This window comes from Vigna angularis, chromosome 1 (genome assembly GCF_016808095.1).
Source record: "Vigna angularis cultivar LongXiaoDou No.4 chromosome 1, ASM1680809v1, whole genome shotgun sequence".
NCBI classification, from domain to species: Eukaryota; Viridiplantae; Streptophyta; class Magnoliopsida; order Fabales; family Fabaceae; genus Vigna; species Vigna angularis.
In genome coordinates, this window is record NC_068970.1 from 7,056,937 (window position 1) to 7,075,696 (window position 18,760).

General features: G+C 28.2%; 2 protein-coding genes across 8 annotated transcripts; both read right to left on the bottom strand.

Moving 5' to 3' along the window:
• LOC108321550 (RING-H2 finger protein ATL56) lies at nucleotides 1-4,104 on the bottom strand. Of its 7 annotated transcripts, none has more exons than XM_052871999.1 (2): nucleotides 3,399-4,104; nucleotides 1-19 (listed from the first exon to the last, which is right to left on the bottom strand). In XM_052871999.1, exon 1 carries the CDS (start codon nucleotides 3,945-3,947, stop codon nucleotides 3,402-3,404), a length of 546 nt encoding a protein of 181 aa, XP_052727959.1. In that variant the 5' UTR covers nucleotides 3,948-4,104; the 3' UTR covers nucleotides 1-19; nucleotides 3,399-3,401. The 7 variants fall into 7 exon arrangements, with proteins under 7 accessions (XP_052727959.1, XP_052727962.1, XP_052727958.1 ...); XM_052872002.1 differs by lacking the exon at nucleotides 1-19 and adding an exon at nucleotides 795-811; XM_052871998.1 differs by lacking the exon at nucleotides 1-19 and adding an exon at nucleotides 1,663-1,905.
• A 12,300-nt stretch (nucleotides 4,105-16,404) lies between these two features.
• Nucleotides 16,405-18,760, bottom strand: LOC108321551 (RING-H2 finger protein ATL13). Its single transcript, XM_017553332.2, has one exon. The coding sequence runs from the start codon at nucleotides 18,345-18,347 to the stop codon at nucleotides 16,827-16,829; it is 1,521 nt and encodes a 506-aa protein (XP_017408821.1). The 5' UTR covers nucleotides 18,348-18,760; the 3' UTR covers nucleotides 16,405-16,826.

Genomic DNA, 18,760 nt, shown 5'->3' on the forward strand with positions numbered 1-18,760 from the left:
CTAAATAATACACCATTTCCTGTACAATATTTTACATAACAATTTACTAGCTATTACAACTTTTCAATGAGGAACAACATGAATAATTACAAGATTGAGCTCATTTATAAGTATAAAAATAACTCTTTTTCACACTTATCATTTTCCTTCTCTTTTTTTTTTCTAGAATGATTATTTAACACAATTCTCTTGATAATGAATAAAAAAATTATTTTATAACCACTTCAAACTAATTTTCCTTTTGACAAAAAAAAACTAATTTTCTTTTTGTGGATTCTACACTTGCTTTCTTTAATACCGTCCAGTGCTTTAAATTTATTATTTTTTATGTATAAATTAAATTTCATTACTAGTAACAAATTATCAGTAGTTTAAAATAATATTATATTTAAATTTAAAATTTTGTTATAAATATAAAATCATATACACACTTTAAACACATATCTTCAGCACATCTTATACTTATAGAATTATTTAAATAGTAAAAAATATTTATGTTTTTTAAGTTTTGGTTGTAAAAATGTTAATTAATATATGGAAAGAAACAGATTGGCAATAAATATTTTCCGTGCCAAAACTTTGGACATAAAAAGCTATCACTTCCTATAAGTTTAATTTAAAAAATATTATAGTAATTTAATTTTACTTATAAAAAATATACCCCCTCTAAGTTCCATCTCTCAGATTAGTCTAACCCAAAGCTTACAAACTTTGCATTCATCTTCATGTAACCACCACCATAGACTGATAGAACCATGTCAACAAAGTAACCACCTCTGTATTTTGCAAAATAAAGCACAACAAGCCTAACCTACAAATTGAAATCGTCACAGTTCATTTGACACTGAATTTTTAAGCTAACATCTGATGCCATTGTTCATTAACTAAAAATACGAGTACACCTTTATTTTGTTAATACAATGGAAATTTACATCCTTCACACACACAAATTATAATGTCTAGAGTAACTCTTTTTTTTTTTTTAGAAAAGGCAAAAAAACATTTTTCCCCCAAAAATCAGGCATAGTTCAAACAATGTTGTAACCACTAAAATTTGAATAAAAAAATAAATCAAGTCCTTAATTTTTTTTTTCTTATTTTGGTCATACAAATTAAAAATTTGGTTTCTTAACTACAAAAGTGATGTCAACAAACTCAACATAATTAATTCTCTAGTTCTATTTGTTACACGTGAAACGAGAAAACAAAATCTCGTTAATTTAGAAGAGATGGGGAAAAATGGCAAAACAAGTATGCTCTTTGTTAAAACAAAGAAAGCATATTCCTGTTGTTTTTCAATATGCATCTGAAGAGTAAGGAAGTGTCGGAATTTAGTGGACTTCAAATAAATAAAGATTAAAAACTAACAGTACGAATAAAAAAATAAAAATACAATTAAAGCATTTAACAATTTTCTTCCGCTACATCATTCTATTAATTTTCTGTGTTTTTGTTAACAATAATAAATGGAGGCCAGGTTTTAAAGGTATGTAGAAATAGTTTTAAAGAATAACATCACATTTACTACTCGAATGCAGCGAGGCTGAGGCATCCGTATAAGTTTATCTGTGTCGAAGATTAATTGGTCGGAAACATAATCTTTATGAGCGTTTATAGTTTATTATATGAGAGCCCTACCCCCAATATATACCTCCGAAGACAATCAAAACATAATACTAATTTTACATGCACTAATTTATCTTCTCAATCCAATCAAAGAACTATAAAAAATTATTTCTTCATAATTTTTCAATTATTTTACTTCAATCAAACATAGATTTAAGGAGCCAACCATCTAGAAAGATCAACAATGTCTTGTGCGAGTTCTCTGGTGCTCCCCTGAGCTATCTATCATCAACTTCTTGTGCTTGTGTCAAAGACCACACAGCCAATAAAACAGCCCAACTGGATGTACCGCTCCACCATTACTAATTAATACTACTCCGATGAAAAATGTTTTATGAATGCAGAGTATTTAAGGAATCAAACTACAGAAAATAAAATAAAACCTATTACTGTTATACGGTGAAATGAAAACTACATACACGGGATGTTATATGTAAAAGCTTCAAAAACAAACCACTGATAATTTATAAAAAATGCAGCAAAAACACAGAAGGATTTGATCAACTTCACATTTTTTTCAAATATTCATACACACCCCCACCCAATCGAAGCCAACCAAGAATAACGAAGCAAGAAAGACCTTCAATCACCCTCCCCAAGCCAGCAATGTATGTCATCTTCCAATCAACCACCCATTCAGAGACCAGGGGATGTTTTATTAACTCCATCATGCCATACCCATAATTGCATGATCTTTTGTTGTAGTCGTGTAAACAAACTATCCATTGTCAGCAAAATCACGATTTCATCATACACCCCATCCATCCAGCACAAAAATTCCAGGACAAAATCCAATTAACCCTTGTAGTTCTTTAAAATTTCACACTAAACCCTTGTTTTATCAAAGCCCGTGATAATGTTCCCTTAAATATATGGAACACTATACAAATTTCAAGAAAACGTAAGAAAAGTCTGTAAATTGCCCAATATTTAAGCACACATAAGTTCGCTGTTCTTCGGTCATTGGACTATGGAGCTAGGCTCACTCAACCCTAAATACTAGCAGAAAAGAATGCAGCTAGTGACACGACAATGTTGCAGACACCTTCACAAAAATTAACAAACGGCAATTTAAATCATTCGTCGATGACAATCCACTTTTGTGGAGCGATAACATGTAAAACACCGTCACGTTTCCTGCACACCATTAATACTTATTCTATCTCTATTTCAATCACGTTATATCACCATTCATACACACACTTGTCTCTCTATCCCACATAAAGTAGTCTGGAACTCCTTATTTTTTAGAAATCAATGGCCACAATAACTTTGTAAAAATAACGAATACTTAAAATGTACTGACACTAGAGGCAACCATGAAAAAGTAATCTACTTCGGTATATGGGCATCAATCTATACACTATAAAAATTCTCTAAGCATCAATCTGTCAAGAACAAGAAAATTTACTTCCCGAATTTTATCGAAGATGAAGTTGCGACCACACGGTTGAAAAAACAAGGAACGCGATCAACTATCAAATTCAAATTCACAAGTAAAAATATGAAGACATATCCAGGATCTTGAATTTATAACTGTGAAACATTCAGTGGAAAAATCATTTGGCAAATAGGTGATGATGATCAGAGCAACAGAGTTAGATTTTAAGGCAATTTCCTATTTTTCTTCACTTCTTTCCAATACTTTCAAAATGACAAAACTAAATAAAACTATTGCTACTGTTCATATACGATAAGGAAACTATACATGTGGTAAAGACAATAAAAATAACCTTATATGTTCTTCAAGCGGCATAAAACCGATAACTTACAAGCTATAAAAGGGTGACAGCATTGGAGTCAGTTTCGCAGGCTCGAAACTGGGCAAAAGTAGAACCTAGTGCCGAGTCTTGTACTGGAGGCCCGGCATTAAATCGCACGGATGTACGGCACGTGGGGCATGCGGCGACTTTGAGGAGCCACGTGTCGACGCACCTGCGGTGAAAGACGTGACCGCAGGCGGTGAGTTTCCGGCACCACTGGCCGCTGCGAAAGGCGTCTAAACAGACAACGCAGTGGGTGTCGGCTAGCATTTGGGATCCATGGGAGAGGCGGAAGCGAGGTAGCTTGTTGATTTCGCGAGGAAGGAGGGCGTTGGAAGCAGAGGCAGTGGCGGCGGAGGGGCGGAAGCGAAGACGGTGGAAGGCGCCGCCAAGGAGGAAGAGGTGGAGGAGGAGAAAGGCGGCGAAGCCAATGAAGAGGAAGAAAAGGGAGGTGAGAAGAAGCATAATGATGGGTTTGAGGAAGAGAGAGAGAAGGTTGGGATTAGGTTTTGGTTGGGGTTGGGGTTGGGGTTGGGGGTGGGGCGTGGGATGAGGCATGGCTATTGGAATTGAGGCCTCGGAGGTAAGAAGATGAAGAAGAAGAAGAAAGATTGTAAGAGAGACGGAGCGTGAATGATGGTGTGTTACAGAATAAAATGGATTTTATGGGATCCAATCCCACATCGAAAACGGGAGAGGGAGCAAGACCGTGTGCGTACCATCATAATATAATCTGTGTGGCCACTCAGTTTTCAACTAAGAACCTTTGAAATTTTAAATAAATCAAATAAAGTATGGAAAACAAGTTTTCCTAAATTTAAATTATTCCAAGAAATATATATTAAATAGATAAATTATTTTTTCTAATTAATTAAAATTTTAAAATTTGTAAATTAATATGATTAAACAATATATTATTCAATTTTTTTGCATGCAAAATCTAATATATTATATCATGTAACTATTTTGAAAATATCACTATGTTCTAATAAACAATACAAAACTATATATATATATATATATATATATATATATATCCTACACAATCATATATTTGTATTGAATGTATCAATAACTAGTAATTATTTTCTTATATTGTTTCTTATATAATCTGATTGATTTTATGGTATAATACATTATTTTAAATATATTTTATATTATACCAAATAAATATAAAAATCAAGAAAAATAAACAAATAGATTATTTGTTAAAAGTATATTTATATCTGTGAAATTATAAGAAGTCTACGAATATCTTAATTTTTTTTCTTTACACAATTTGATTCTTTTGAATATTTTATTTTATGAAATGTTTATTTACTAAGAGCAATTAATAAAATGTAAAAACCGAATCAGTAAAAACTATTAAATAAATTTTATAAAATATTTTATATTACATGATGCAAATAGAAAAAAAAAATAAGTCACGTAAAAAATAAACGAATTATCATTTGATTTACAGTATATATATATATATATATATATATATATATATATATATATATATATATATATATATATATTAGTCAGGTTCTAATTAATCTAAAAATTATCTTGAAGGAATATATTTTATTTATCCTTCTTTCAAAATCTATTATCCATGCTAATCTTTATATAGAAAAATAACAAAATTCTTAACTCTTTTAATATAGTTGAAACAAAATAATGTACTGAATATTTTATTTTAAGTGGTTTCTAATACGGTATTTAATATTTTGAATGAAAAATATTATCTTAACTTTTATTAACTGATATATCATTAACTGACAATTTAATTATAGAATGATAATTTTTATGTATTCGTACAGTATTAAACAGAGGCTTATGTAGGAATCTTTTAAATATCAATCATTTTTTAAATTTTAAAAGTCTTAATGAAAAGGATAAAATTAAAAAACCAAAAAAGTGTTTGTAGTTATAAATATAATTATAGATAAAATAAATTTAAGTTATTGAAATAAAAAAATGTTAGTAATATTGTGTAAATAAGAATAGTTACTAAAATAATACAAGAATATATAATTCTTTCATGATGAGTGATGATTTGAATTACAAAATTAGTTACTAAAATGATAAAATTAAAAATTATATTTTTATTATAAATAATTATTTAAATTAAAAATTTAATTATTTAAGAAAGTAAAATTGAAAAAACATAAAAAGACATAAGAAAAGTGTATCCTCTTTATATATATATATATATATATATATATATATATATATATATATATATATATATATATATATATATATATATTGTAAACTCAAAAGTTATTACGCTGTATATGTACACATTTTTAAATATTTATAATTATTTAAATTTTAAAAGTTGCAATTCAAATGATAAAATTAAAAAAACTAAACGTATAAATAAATATAGATATAGTTATAGATAAAATAAATTTTATTTATTGAAATAAAAATATTATAAGTAATATTATGTAAATAATTTTGTATTATGAATAATTATTTAAATTTGAATAAGTGGTTACTAAAATGACAAAAGAGTAGATAAGTTTTTTACAATGAGTAATTATTTGAATTCAAAAAAGTAATTTTCTAATTATAAATTATTATTTAAATTTTAAAAATAGTAATTAAGAAGATAAAATCAAATAAAAAAAAGAAAAAAAAGTTTATAATCTTTACACATAATTATAAATATCTTTATACTCATAACAGGATGTTATTTTATAAATACATTTAATTTGTTTTATTAAATCGTGGTATACTAAATAGAATTTTGATAACAAGATATTCTATTATATCCCGTCCTTATTTTTCCTTTTTATATTAAATGATAATTTGATATTAAACTATGTATTAAATGATAATTTAATAACACGGGGGTGCTGCCTTCTACTGGAGTAGATGAATCTGTAAACAAATCTTGTAATTGGAGAAACCTGGACATAAATCCATAAACCTAATTTTTTTAGACCCTTGGTGCTTAGTGACATATCTTTATACATACATAATGTCAAACTACTCAACTCAATCAGATCATATCAGCAGCATCTTGGACGGTGGAGATGTTCTCAACTCCACCTTCTGCAATAGAATGTCAAACTTTTCTTCCAAAAGCCATCATGATTTTAACTTGTTTAAATTTAAGCTTATAAGAACATATATAAGATTAATACTTATTTATCTTCTATAGTGTAAGATACAACTAAAAACAGTGATAGAATTTGAGGATGTAGTGTTAAAGCCAGCAGAGCGTGTAAATGTTATATTACAAAATATAACATTTACAAAATGATTTTTCCAAAGCAGGATGTAGTGAAATAACTTTTGAAACACCTATTATAAAATTTCTTTTATATTACAAAATGATTTTTCCAAAGGTGTTTATAGATTTGGAAATAAATTTTGAACTCATAAATATAATCCAAAATACAAAAGAAAATCTGAAATAAGTATTCTAGAATATATTTTTTCAGATTCGAAAATGACTTCTAAAATATCCATTTTTGATCTTTTTTTGTATTTTAGAAAATATATTTTCAGGTTTTAATTTGAAATGTATTTTTTTATATTTTCCAGATTGAATGTTCCTAAAACCATTTTCTAAATTTTAAAATACCTTTCCGAATATCCAATGCATGTAAAATTAAGTAGGTGTAAAGATTTTTATTATAATTTTAATAAGATGTGTTTTGGAGATTACGTTTTTTATGAGGGGTACAGGAAGAAAAAAAGGGTTGTGGAGGAAGACATACCCTAACTTATTATTGAATTTCTCAGCAGCGTGACCTTGAAAAGTCTAAAAGCCCAATAATTGAATTGGATCATTGAGAATTAATAATCTACTATTCACAGCTATACTATGAAAGTTCAACAATTTTTTCATAACAAAAGTTTGAAATGGTGTTTATATAAATAAGGTTTAATAGTCTATTTTGTCCCAGTTTTGCTGAGTAATATCAATTCAGTCCTTCATTTTAAAAGTACGTGAAATTAATCCTCACTTAATAAATTTTACCCAACGTCATCTCTTCCATTAAGTACGTACAAACGGTGTTAGTTTTTTTTTCTCTCTCTCCTCTTCTGCTCTTCTAAATTTCTCTGAACACAATAACTTTTTCTATTTGTTAAACACATTTTAAATTTAAAAATCATTGTTAAACACATTTTAAATTTAAAAATCAAATTGTATTGGTTCATCATACTGTTATCAGTTTAATATGAAAAACTATTTTTTTTATAAGTACTATTGTTTTGATAACCCGTTGGTGGTGTAAAAAAATATTTTTCTTTTTTAAATATGAAAAAAGTTAAAAACTAAAATATAAGAAAAATATATTATGTTTTTCAACTATTAAATCATTAACGGCAAAAATCTTAAACTTTTTCGGTTGTCTAACATGAAATAAAATTAAAAAGTATATATATACAGTAGCCATAAATATTCAAATACTTATTTATGTAAATATAAAGGTTGATTAAACTAACAAATACAAAAATTATACTATAAATATATTTGAACAAACTTTTCTATAAATATTTGTAGGATAAAAGAGTAATATTATCTTTTATATAAAATAATTTACAAAACGATTTTATTATTTTAAATTCTTTTAGGTTATGTATAAACTAGTTTTATTTAATAAAAGCTATTTTTATTTTCTCCTTTAGAAGTATTAATTAATGAAAATGCTTATCCAAACATGTTTCATACAATACTAAGTTCTCATTTGTAAGAACTAGCTTAAATATAAGTTTTACTCTAAAAACAGTATAACTTTAAGGTAGGTCATTAATTTGACTCAAAATTAAGTCAAACACAATTTCATGATGTTAAAATCAATTTAAATTATTTATATTTTTTATATATGAAATGTAAACTATACTTAAATCATTAAACACATATATAAATAGTTTTTGTTAGAATAATATACCATTAAATACTTCAATTATTTACCTAAGGCTGTTTTAACTTAATCATGTCATCTAATTTCAAGACAGCTTTATAGAATTGTGTTAAATATTGAAGAAAAAAAGTTATTGTTGACAATAGTGTTAAGTATTAAATATTCAAATCTAATGTTACTCATAGCAAAGAATGTTTATGCTCTATATAAGAAAAAACAAACATGATTATGATTTTGAAAAGACTAAATTAAGTTTTAAGTAAATTATAAATTTGATAATTTTAATTAAGTTGTTATTGAATAACAGAATATTTTAGACAAAGAAATCTTTAAACATTTAATAAAATTAAAAACTAAACTAAAAATTTTTAAATTTGTGATACTTAAAAGTTAATTAAATATTTTTAAAAAGTCAAATTAAGTTTAATATAAAATTAAGAAAGATACAATATTTTTCTAACAAAAACTCTACGATTAAATAACTCTTGAGAATAATTTGATTTTTAAATTTAAAATGTGTTTAACACATAGAAAAAATTGTTGTGTTCAGAGGAGCAGTAGAGAGAGAAAGAAAAAACTAATGTCGTTGGTGTGTATTTAACGGAAGAAACGATATTAACGCAAAATTTACTAAACGAAGACCAATTTCACACACTTTTAAAACGATGGACTGAATTGACATTATCAGCAAAACTGGAGACAAAATAGGATATTAAACCTATAAATAATTAACTTTAAATTTTCTAAGTATGTTTAAAATGGGTTTTATTATGGTCCATCACATTTAAACATTATATTCGTGCACTTGTTTTCGTTTTAATATCAAAACATTATATTTGTTTAATCTAAATTTCTAAATTAGGGCACTTGTTTCCGTTTTAATATCAAAACATGTATTAATGTTATCATTCAATGAGTGACACATTATAATTTTGAAAACATTTTTTAAAATAATTTTGTATTTTTAAAATATCAAATCATTTGTGAGCACCATTGACAGACATGCATATAACAAAATTACAAAACCTATACTCATGTGCTTTACATGAATGATTAGGTTTTTGAGGTTTGAACAAACTTTCTTTAACTATAAACCTCAATCTTTATAGTTAACAAGACTTTTTTTTTTTATAAACGCTGTGTTCAGGCCTTTTAATAAGTATTTTTAACTAACAACTATAGGTTTAATGTTTTACAATTGTCCATTCGTTTTGAAAAATTGACTTTTACATAATAATATTAATAAGATTTAATCATTTAGATAGTTCTTATTTTCGGTGATTTTCTTAGGTTATTCACTCTTTTTTTTGTTTCAATTAGATTCATATTTCTGAAAAATTGAAACAATTAAGTTTCTGTTGTTAGTTATGGACTAATATTTTTTATTTTTTTAAATAAAAAAATTGTCACGTGTTAAGTTAACATTGTCTCACATGTGTCCTGACAATATAGGAACCAAATTGAGACAAATGAAAGCTGACAGTACCACGTCACACTTTAATTTTCAATTTCAGCCTGACACATGACAAAAAATTTAAAATAAAAATAATTAATAAATATTTAAAAAAACATAAGATAACATGTGACACCCTAGTACCGAACTAACAACAAAGACCTAATTACTTCAATTTTTCAAAAATAAAAACTTAATTGGGACAAAAAAAAAAGAAGGACCCACTTGAAAAAAATCACCGAAAATATGAACTATGTTAATGATTAAACCTATTAATAATAATTATAAATTTTAGTATCACGTTTAATGATAAAAGCAATGTAATTTTCAACTTTCTAAAAGTATTTCACACATTAATTCAAACAAGAACAAAAATAATGTAAAAATAAATAATATAAGTTGAATAAATATCATAGTTTTACATAATGATTTAATTATAATTAAAAGTAATAGATATTATGTATGTACTTAAAATAATAGATAGTACGTAAAAACTTGATCAAATGGATATTTTTTTAAAAGTTTATTTTTAATCTTTAAATTTTGACAAAATTAAAATTCATGTTTATTTTAATTTTTTGACTGTTTAATTATCAAACTTTAAAAATAAATAAATAAACTTTATTCTAACCAATTGTATTCGATATATTTTGTGTCAAACATGTTTTACGTTGATGTTTAAATTATTTGCGTATATCATAGTTTAAATATCAATTTGAAAGATAATTTAATATGTAAATTGATTTAAAATAATTTTATTTATTTATTTTTAAAAGTTAGAAAACAAAAATACATTAAAATTTAAAACTAAAACAAATACCAATTTTATGTTTAAAAACTACGAATATATTTAATAAAAATTTTAATAGATATATTTTCAGTTCATCGTAAACAGATCTAAAATAATTGAATATGGATCATACTCTCATTAAAATGTGTAAAATTTAATAAGTCAAAATACAGTAAGTCAACAAACATTATTATGTATAAAAATAAAATAAAAAATGTACTTTTATTTATTAAACTATAATAATGACGCAACTTTTAAAATTGGAATTGAAAGTTTTAGTGTCGTGGCTGTTAAGTGTAAAAGATACAAAAAGTAATATATTTTTAAATTTTTGAAAATCTTAGTTGAAGATGACTACATGTTGCAGTGTTAAAAAATGTTGATTGAATACAACCTTGCATTAAATATGTCATCAATAATCATCCATAACAATGCATTTAAGCAAGGATTAAATCCAACTCAAACTTTATGCTTCAGTAAATGTGTAATTATTTTATGTTGCATTTAATTAATTTCTTGGACCGCCTCTCTCATTTTGAAATAGGCTTGTGGGAATGTAAAGTATACGATCCAAAAAGTAATTTCAAAATAAAAGAAAAAATTTGGTACATTGGAAAAAGAAGAGTTAAAGCCTGAATATATGTCGGGAGAGAGTCCAAGATTGGACCATGTTTCATTACATAAAGAAGACAAATAGAAGAAGTATAAAATAGAGAACCAACTTAGCTTTCACCCAAACTAAAGTGAAAATACTTTGTAAGTTGTTTTACTTTATACAGTGACAGATTTATTAGTTTTATACTTTTATTATGTCCATCTGAATAATTAGAGATTTGAAGTTGATAGTCTCACTTGAGTCGAGGAATAAAGGTTGTAAAATTATCAAATTTTGAGTAACAAATATAACTTATTACAATATTAGCTGGTGTAATGTGAAATTAATTCTTGATTTCAAAATAAATTCATGTTAAGTATTATTATATATATTGACATCTTAATTAGACTAATATTTTAAAATACATAAATTATTTATCATCATATAATTTTTTTATTAAAATATAAAATATAAAATAAAAGATATAATAAATATAAATTATGGAAAGAACACACCAAATCCATAATAAAGAAATACGTCATAAAATTGTAAAAAAAAAATTAAACTAATAATTATATGCATGACATGTGATACAGGTCTTATTATTCGTACCAGGATTAGTAAACTTTTCCATACAAATTGAAACTTTAAACAGAATTTTACTGCAAATATATAAACGCATACTCCATTTGTCTTTAAGAGTTCAAGACAATATCCATTGAATAGGAAAAACTTAACAAACTAAAGAATAGTTAAATTTCAATTAAAGCCTCATAAAGTCCAAGGGTTAAATATGTTCAAATAGAATTTTGATAATAAAAAGTGAAAAAAAAACTTCTAATATATTCACTTTTATTACCTCTTGAAACTCATAGTATAATTCAACAGTAAATTATTAGGAAACTTATTTGCTTATGTTTTCGTTTATAACAGAATTTGTTTTCAAATATCAAGTACAATTATTTCAATTAATATATATAAGAAAACATTAAAAAATGAAGTATTGAAAACGAAATATAAAACCATCATCATGTATATACAATTTTACTTATCATTATTAAATACATCATTAATCATATAATTTATTTGTCATGTATATGAATGCGAATGAACATATATTTAGTCACATATTATGTGAAACATCCTAAGACTCTAAATCATTACAATATGTACACATTAACACATACGCCATCTTACACCACATTTAAGTTCAAAATCATGATAAGTCATATCTTTGAAGTATCCAATGAAATACTTGAACAACATATTTTGAAGAAGAAAGAATTGTTTTATTCTTTCTTTCACTCACCTTATAAGTCAATATTTGAGTTATACATATTGTTGTTTGAATAATATAATTAAGGCAATGTGCATTATTTAAGTCTTGCTTAAGCAACACATCTCATTTTGAGAAATGCATAACCTAACTCAACTTTTTCAAAGAAAAACACAACAATGCCACCCATCCATCCTTGTCGGGTTCAACATAAATGAATCTAATATATATATTACCACACAAATCTCTTACTACATCACTACCTCAACATTTGATTAACACATCAAAATTCATAGAACTAATACAAGCATCACTATGCAAAGATTTGTCATTGAACCTCCTTAATTGAAGTGTATTTGTTTATCCTTCAATCTTGTAAGGACGGACAAAAGCTTGATTGAAACTTTTAAGACAACCAAAAATTTGAAATATTTCAAGTAAGGGTATAAATTAATGTGTGTATATACACACTTAAAAAGTTTAAAGAGAAAGGTTTAAAAAATCATTATCTTTTTTTTAACTCTTATAAGATTTGTCATTGTTTATAATAATTCTTTTCAACAGTTCTAGAATCAAGTAAACTTTTTAAAAACTAATTATACACTGATAACATCTCCTTTTAACCTCTCTTCAGAAAAGGATGAAAGAAGTGTATTAAAACATTAGTATTAATCCATCTGAATTAATATAACTTTTAAAAACTTTATAATCTAATATAAATTTAATGGTAAGAAACTCGTCCATGAAAATAAAAGAAATTAAAAAATTAATTAAAAAATTTAGAATGAATTGAAAAATAAGTATCTAATTTCTATTTATAAATGTTATTTTCAATTTATTTTTATTATAATATCATGAGCCAAATTATTCTATTAGCATCTTAAAACAATATGATTCTAACTGGATGAAGTATTTATTTATTTTCATCAATACTAAATGTTTTCTGAGAGACAATTAAAAAAGGTTAGAGTATGGAATTTAATTCAAGATACACGTTTTAAAAAAAAAAAAAACCCCAGCAATTTAAGATTAACTAATGGGGAGAGAATATCCCCATAACTAAAAATTTACCTAAAATGTTATATTGTGTTTTTATGACTGTATAAAAGTTGTATAATTTTGCTCTTTGTCAGAGCAAGAAATAACTTCTCATATAATAAGTTGACCTACTAGCATAGCTTGAGAGAACTAGCGTACAAAGCTTTATGAATTTCAATTAATGAAACATTTTATACCTAATAATTTTGTCATATGTTAAAACAATTAGCCAAAATTTCAAAAGTACTTCATTAATTTGCATATAAACATATAATCCGATATAACATATCCACATATAGAAAATAGTCCAAAAAAATCTATTATATAAAATACACGTTGAACATTTTTGTATAAACATAATAAAGATAGTCTAATTAAAAATCACATGTTTGAACACTTCTATGTAGAACCATATATGGGATGTCTAACTTGACAACTCTTATTTCAAAGCAATTTTTTAAAACTCTAAATCTTTTTATCATTGTATATCTACATAGATGAATGAATATGAGACGTGCTAATATCATTATAACATTACAAAATTGATGTTTTTTTAACATGCTTTGACAGTAAATTAATATGTTCGGAATTGTGGGAGAATTTTTTTTTTCTTTTAAATAAACAGGTAAGTAATGGGAAACTGATACTAATTTAAACATCACAATATTTTTATATATTTTTATATGTACATGATTGGAACAATAAAAGAACTTTTGTAATTAAGAGAAAGAAGGATTCAAACGGATCCTGTAAAACAGTTAATTACTAAAGTTTTAGAACTTAACACAGTTTAATTTAGATATTCATTTCCCAACAAAAAAAAATTAAATACTTCTGTGGTTTTTATCCACCCTCCTCGCTCTTACATCAAATTGGAATACTAAAAAAGCAACAAAGTATATTCAAATTCTTTAACATTCAAAGTTATTATTTTGGATTGACCTGATAGGGAAGTAGATTAAAATAAATAGATGCTATTTGATTTCAAGATCAGAACGTCACAAAAACACATTAAAAAAAATGAAAATACAATAAAATGTAATGATATAAAACATATAGATTCAAATATTAATTAACACGGGTGTTGGACATGGATTACTATATGCTAATGTCACCTTAAATCTGAAGAAGATAAAATGACCCATTTGTTTAGAACAGTTTTGTACAACGTTTTCTTTTCAAATTGTAAATCGATATTTTCAACTTTAATTTGTTACAATAACATATTGTTTAAAGATAATGTATGTTTTTAAATCACATCATTATTATATTATTTGTTAATTTTTTTTAAAAAATATTAATAAAAGAATCCTAAGCGTGTGGCGCGGATCTCATTTAATCAAAATAATAGTGTTCTAGGGTTTAAATATTGTGCTAGATCACAACAATTCACGGTCGAAAAAAAAAACAATTATGTTTTTAGTTTATATAACTGAAGCATCAAATAAAACAAGAAATGACAAAAACATGATTATGTGTACGACACCACCATTTGTGACTCATCAAGTGCTGGTCCAATCCAACTTATTGACACCATATGCTTATGTTTCTGGTTTCTGTTAGGTAATCTCTCCATCCTTTCAATGTTTGTGGTTGCGGATAATGTTTTTGCTCTTTCGTATAATATCCCTATATCTACCAAAACTAAAGTTAAACTAATCATGCACCATTACAGTGCAAAGATAAGTATCATGGCTCCTTTCATTATCCTAAACATGCATCACAATCAATGAAAGGAAGAGACAAGTTATAAATATTTAAGAGAGTCAAAGTTGTCGTTTTTGTGGATTTAAACATAAATTTATTCTTATAATTTACTTTGATTTGGATAGCAGTATTTTGAAAGTTCAACTTATGGTTTCAATATATTTAAAATTAAAAAACAAGCTTTCACCTATAACAAGATGCCAAAAGAGTATGATGTACACTGTGTAAGAATTTGATGAATGTCCACAAAGAGTAAAACTTAAATAAAATAGAATCATAGATTAAATTATATCAAAATTATGCATTTATATTTTAGTTTTTTCATTGCATCTTTACCATTTTATGTTTTGTACTTAAGTGCTTTAATTAAGAGTTGTTTGAACTCTTGTTTCCCTTATGGCTTGTCTCTTTCTGTCTATAATTTTAATTCTACCTTTCCCAATCTCTTTATATATATTTAAGTTCAAACCAAATTCAAAAGCAAGTAGGTAATATTAGAGTTGCTTGTGAAACTTAAATTTTAAAAATAATCCAAAATACAGTACAACTACCTTTGCAATTCAGAACTCCGTCTTCCTGCATAGAAGTTTTTTCGTCCTCCGAGGAAAATATAACTGTGTATGAATTTGTTTGTTTTGTTACCTATGATCTGAGGAATTTGAAGTTTGAATTAAAGAGGATGGTACGTGAGGAGAAGGGTTAGGTGGAAAAATTACAGCAGATAGCGGCATCCAACCGTTATCGTGACCTTATTAACACCACCCATCAATGAATTGCAATTAGACCAGTCACTGACCCTTTTTCATTCAATACTCACTCCTTCTATTTAATGCAAACACTTTTATGCATCCACGAGTCTCTTGCCTCCCAAATTTCCCTATCTTTTCCAAATCAATACCTCCAAGAAAGGAAGAACCATTCCGATTTGAATTTGAATTTTCATTTCACCCATTATGAAGGTTACATAAATAAGGTCCCAGATATGCATTCAATACAGGACCTAAACAACTGTTCACTGCTTTTCCATAAAGATACATTCATGGCCTTTTTAAAAGTTCACATTATTTCCCCACGTCATCTTCTTCCCAAGACTGTCCTCGGGGTTAAGTCACATACACTTTCCTACTTCCTAACAATTAATTGATAACATTTTCTAGGCCCAACATGTGAAAACATAGACTGGATTTTCAGTCAGTAATTTTGGTATCAACTCAGAAGGAAGGACCTAATATTTTCAAAGAAATTATATTATGTTTGACCTTCCAATTGCTCATTTCATGTATCACTAAAAATGGTTCCATCCTTACATTAGAATTCAACAACAAAAAGCGGTTCTGGTCTGCAACAACACTACAGGTGCTAGTATGAATAAGAGAATCGCAGAAAATTTACAAAATATTACAAGATTGCAGTATCAAGTGAAAGCTGAAATGTAAGATGTTTGACTGAACATCACCGAAGGGGAAAGCCAAAGAATCTTTCTTCTACATCGTTTACCCTCAACGGTGAACTAATAATCAATGGAACAGCAACAAACTCAAAGCAGAAATACTGTATTCGGATCTCCCGACTCATTTCACTTTTTCCATTTTTCTTGCACCTTTCTACCACTAACATTCTATTTTAAACAAATTTAGATTCCAGAACTATAAGATCCAAGCAAAAAAATGGTTCTCAAATAAGGAGATAAACGGATGAGAGAAATTAGAGGTTGGAAGCGGAGTGAACAACCTTGTTCTGTCTTCCTCCTGAGAGCCAAAGCAAAGTCCTTCTAGCAAAAGATGGCGCCCTAGCTTGAGAAGAATCCATACTATAACAACTCTGGTTTTCCTCATCGAAATCGAACTCGCTTCCTCCTCCATTTTCCCACTTCCCAATATCCATCACAGAAATGGTACTCCTTGTATCAAACTTAGAATTCCTTCCTTTCAAATCATCATCAGCACTGACCGAAGCAGCGACAACACTGGACTTAGCCGGAAAACGAAATGAAACAGCCCTTCTAGACGAATCCGCCACAGCATTTGGCTTATCCTTCTTCCCCCTGAGCCAAATCTTTGATATGGACAAACTTTCCTTTCTATTTCTTCCAATTGCAGCACTATTCCCATTACAAGTTGTCCTTTCAGTTGCAGCCCCACCACTAGCATCATCATCCTCAACTATAGTTGCATCAAAGACTGCAAACTTGAAATCCCTTCTGGATTCACAGTCACATTCTGACATTGCAGGCCTGTGTCCTGGAGTCAAAGGCAAACCAGACTTCTTCTTACTCGATTGCTTCTTGATTGGGGTTCGTATGGGCACTTGGAGTGAGGAACTTTCGTCCATAACATAGGCAAATGACCCCATGGAAAAACACCTTCTAGAATCCACATTGTTGGTAGTACTACTCCCTTCCCCACCATCACCTCCACCATCCACACTTTTAAACTTTCCCAGCTTAACAGTAACCACTTTTTCCACACCATTTGGTACTGTTGGATCAGGAGCTTCACTTAATAACTCACCTGATTTCAAATCCACACGGGTTGATCCAAATTCACTATCTCCATGGCATCCAAGACGGGAATTTGAAGTCATAACCGAACTAGACCTTCCCACGACAGCCTCTCTTTCAGGAACAATCTCCCTGGAACTCTCACTCCCAGATTCAAGGACAAGAACATAGGGAGAACACGAGTTGCCCACAGAGAATTCGGGGAGTAAGCTGGCTCTACAAAGAGGACAAGTAGAGTGAGACAAGAGCCAGGTGTCAATACACTCCATGTGAAAAGCGTGGCTACATTTTGGAAGCAACCTGAGCTTGTCCTCAGGCTCAAACTCACACAAACAAACGGCACAGTCAAAGGGGTTCTTGAGTCCTATGATGGCCTTGTAGAGGAAGACAGGGAGGGTGTCAATGAATGACTGGTCGACCCCAGCATCATGCAGGTGGAAGAGTTGCTGTAATTGGCCTTGAAGAGCAGTGGCATTGTCTAAATCATCGGGCTCTCTAGTTTGGGGTCTCCACAGAAATCTAACCAGCAGGTGTAGCAGACCGGAAATGAAGAAAACAATAGCCAGAATTATAATGATCAGAAGGATGCTCGGACTGACCTTCAACGCCCTATCGTTCAAACTGAAACTATCAGATCGAGCAGTGGGAGAAAAAGGTGAGTTTGGCTGTGAGAGAAAATATGGTGGCTGTTCTGGTTGAGACACAAAGGCGTCACCCCCACCCATTTTGTGGAGTCAGAAAACTCACAAAAAAGGTTGCAACTTTTTTCAAGTGCAAACAGGATCGCACAGTTTTATGACACCATTTGGTGCCATGGATAAAGGGGAAGTGAGAGTTGTTTTTCCGGTTGGATGAAAAAAGAAGAAGTAGCAGGGCAAGGCACTCTGTAAGAGCAGTGCTTTTGCTGGAGACAAATGTTTTGCTCACTTTTGTTTTTTTGTTTTGCTTTAGATTTATGCTGGAAGTCAAAAGAGAAGAAGTGGGAGCAGGAGTTCCATCCTTTAGCCGGGATTTTAAAGGGGTTCTCAACAAAGAATCTCATAATGATTTGAAAGTCTTGATGAACAATTTTTTAATGATAATGACACACAAATCTGTCACCGTGTGTAATTTATTGAGATTAGGTTGGACCATTGAA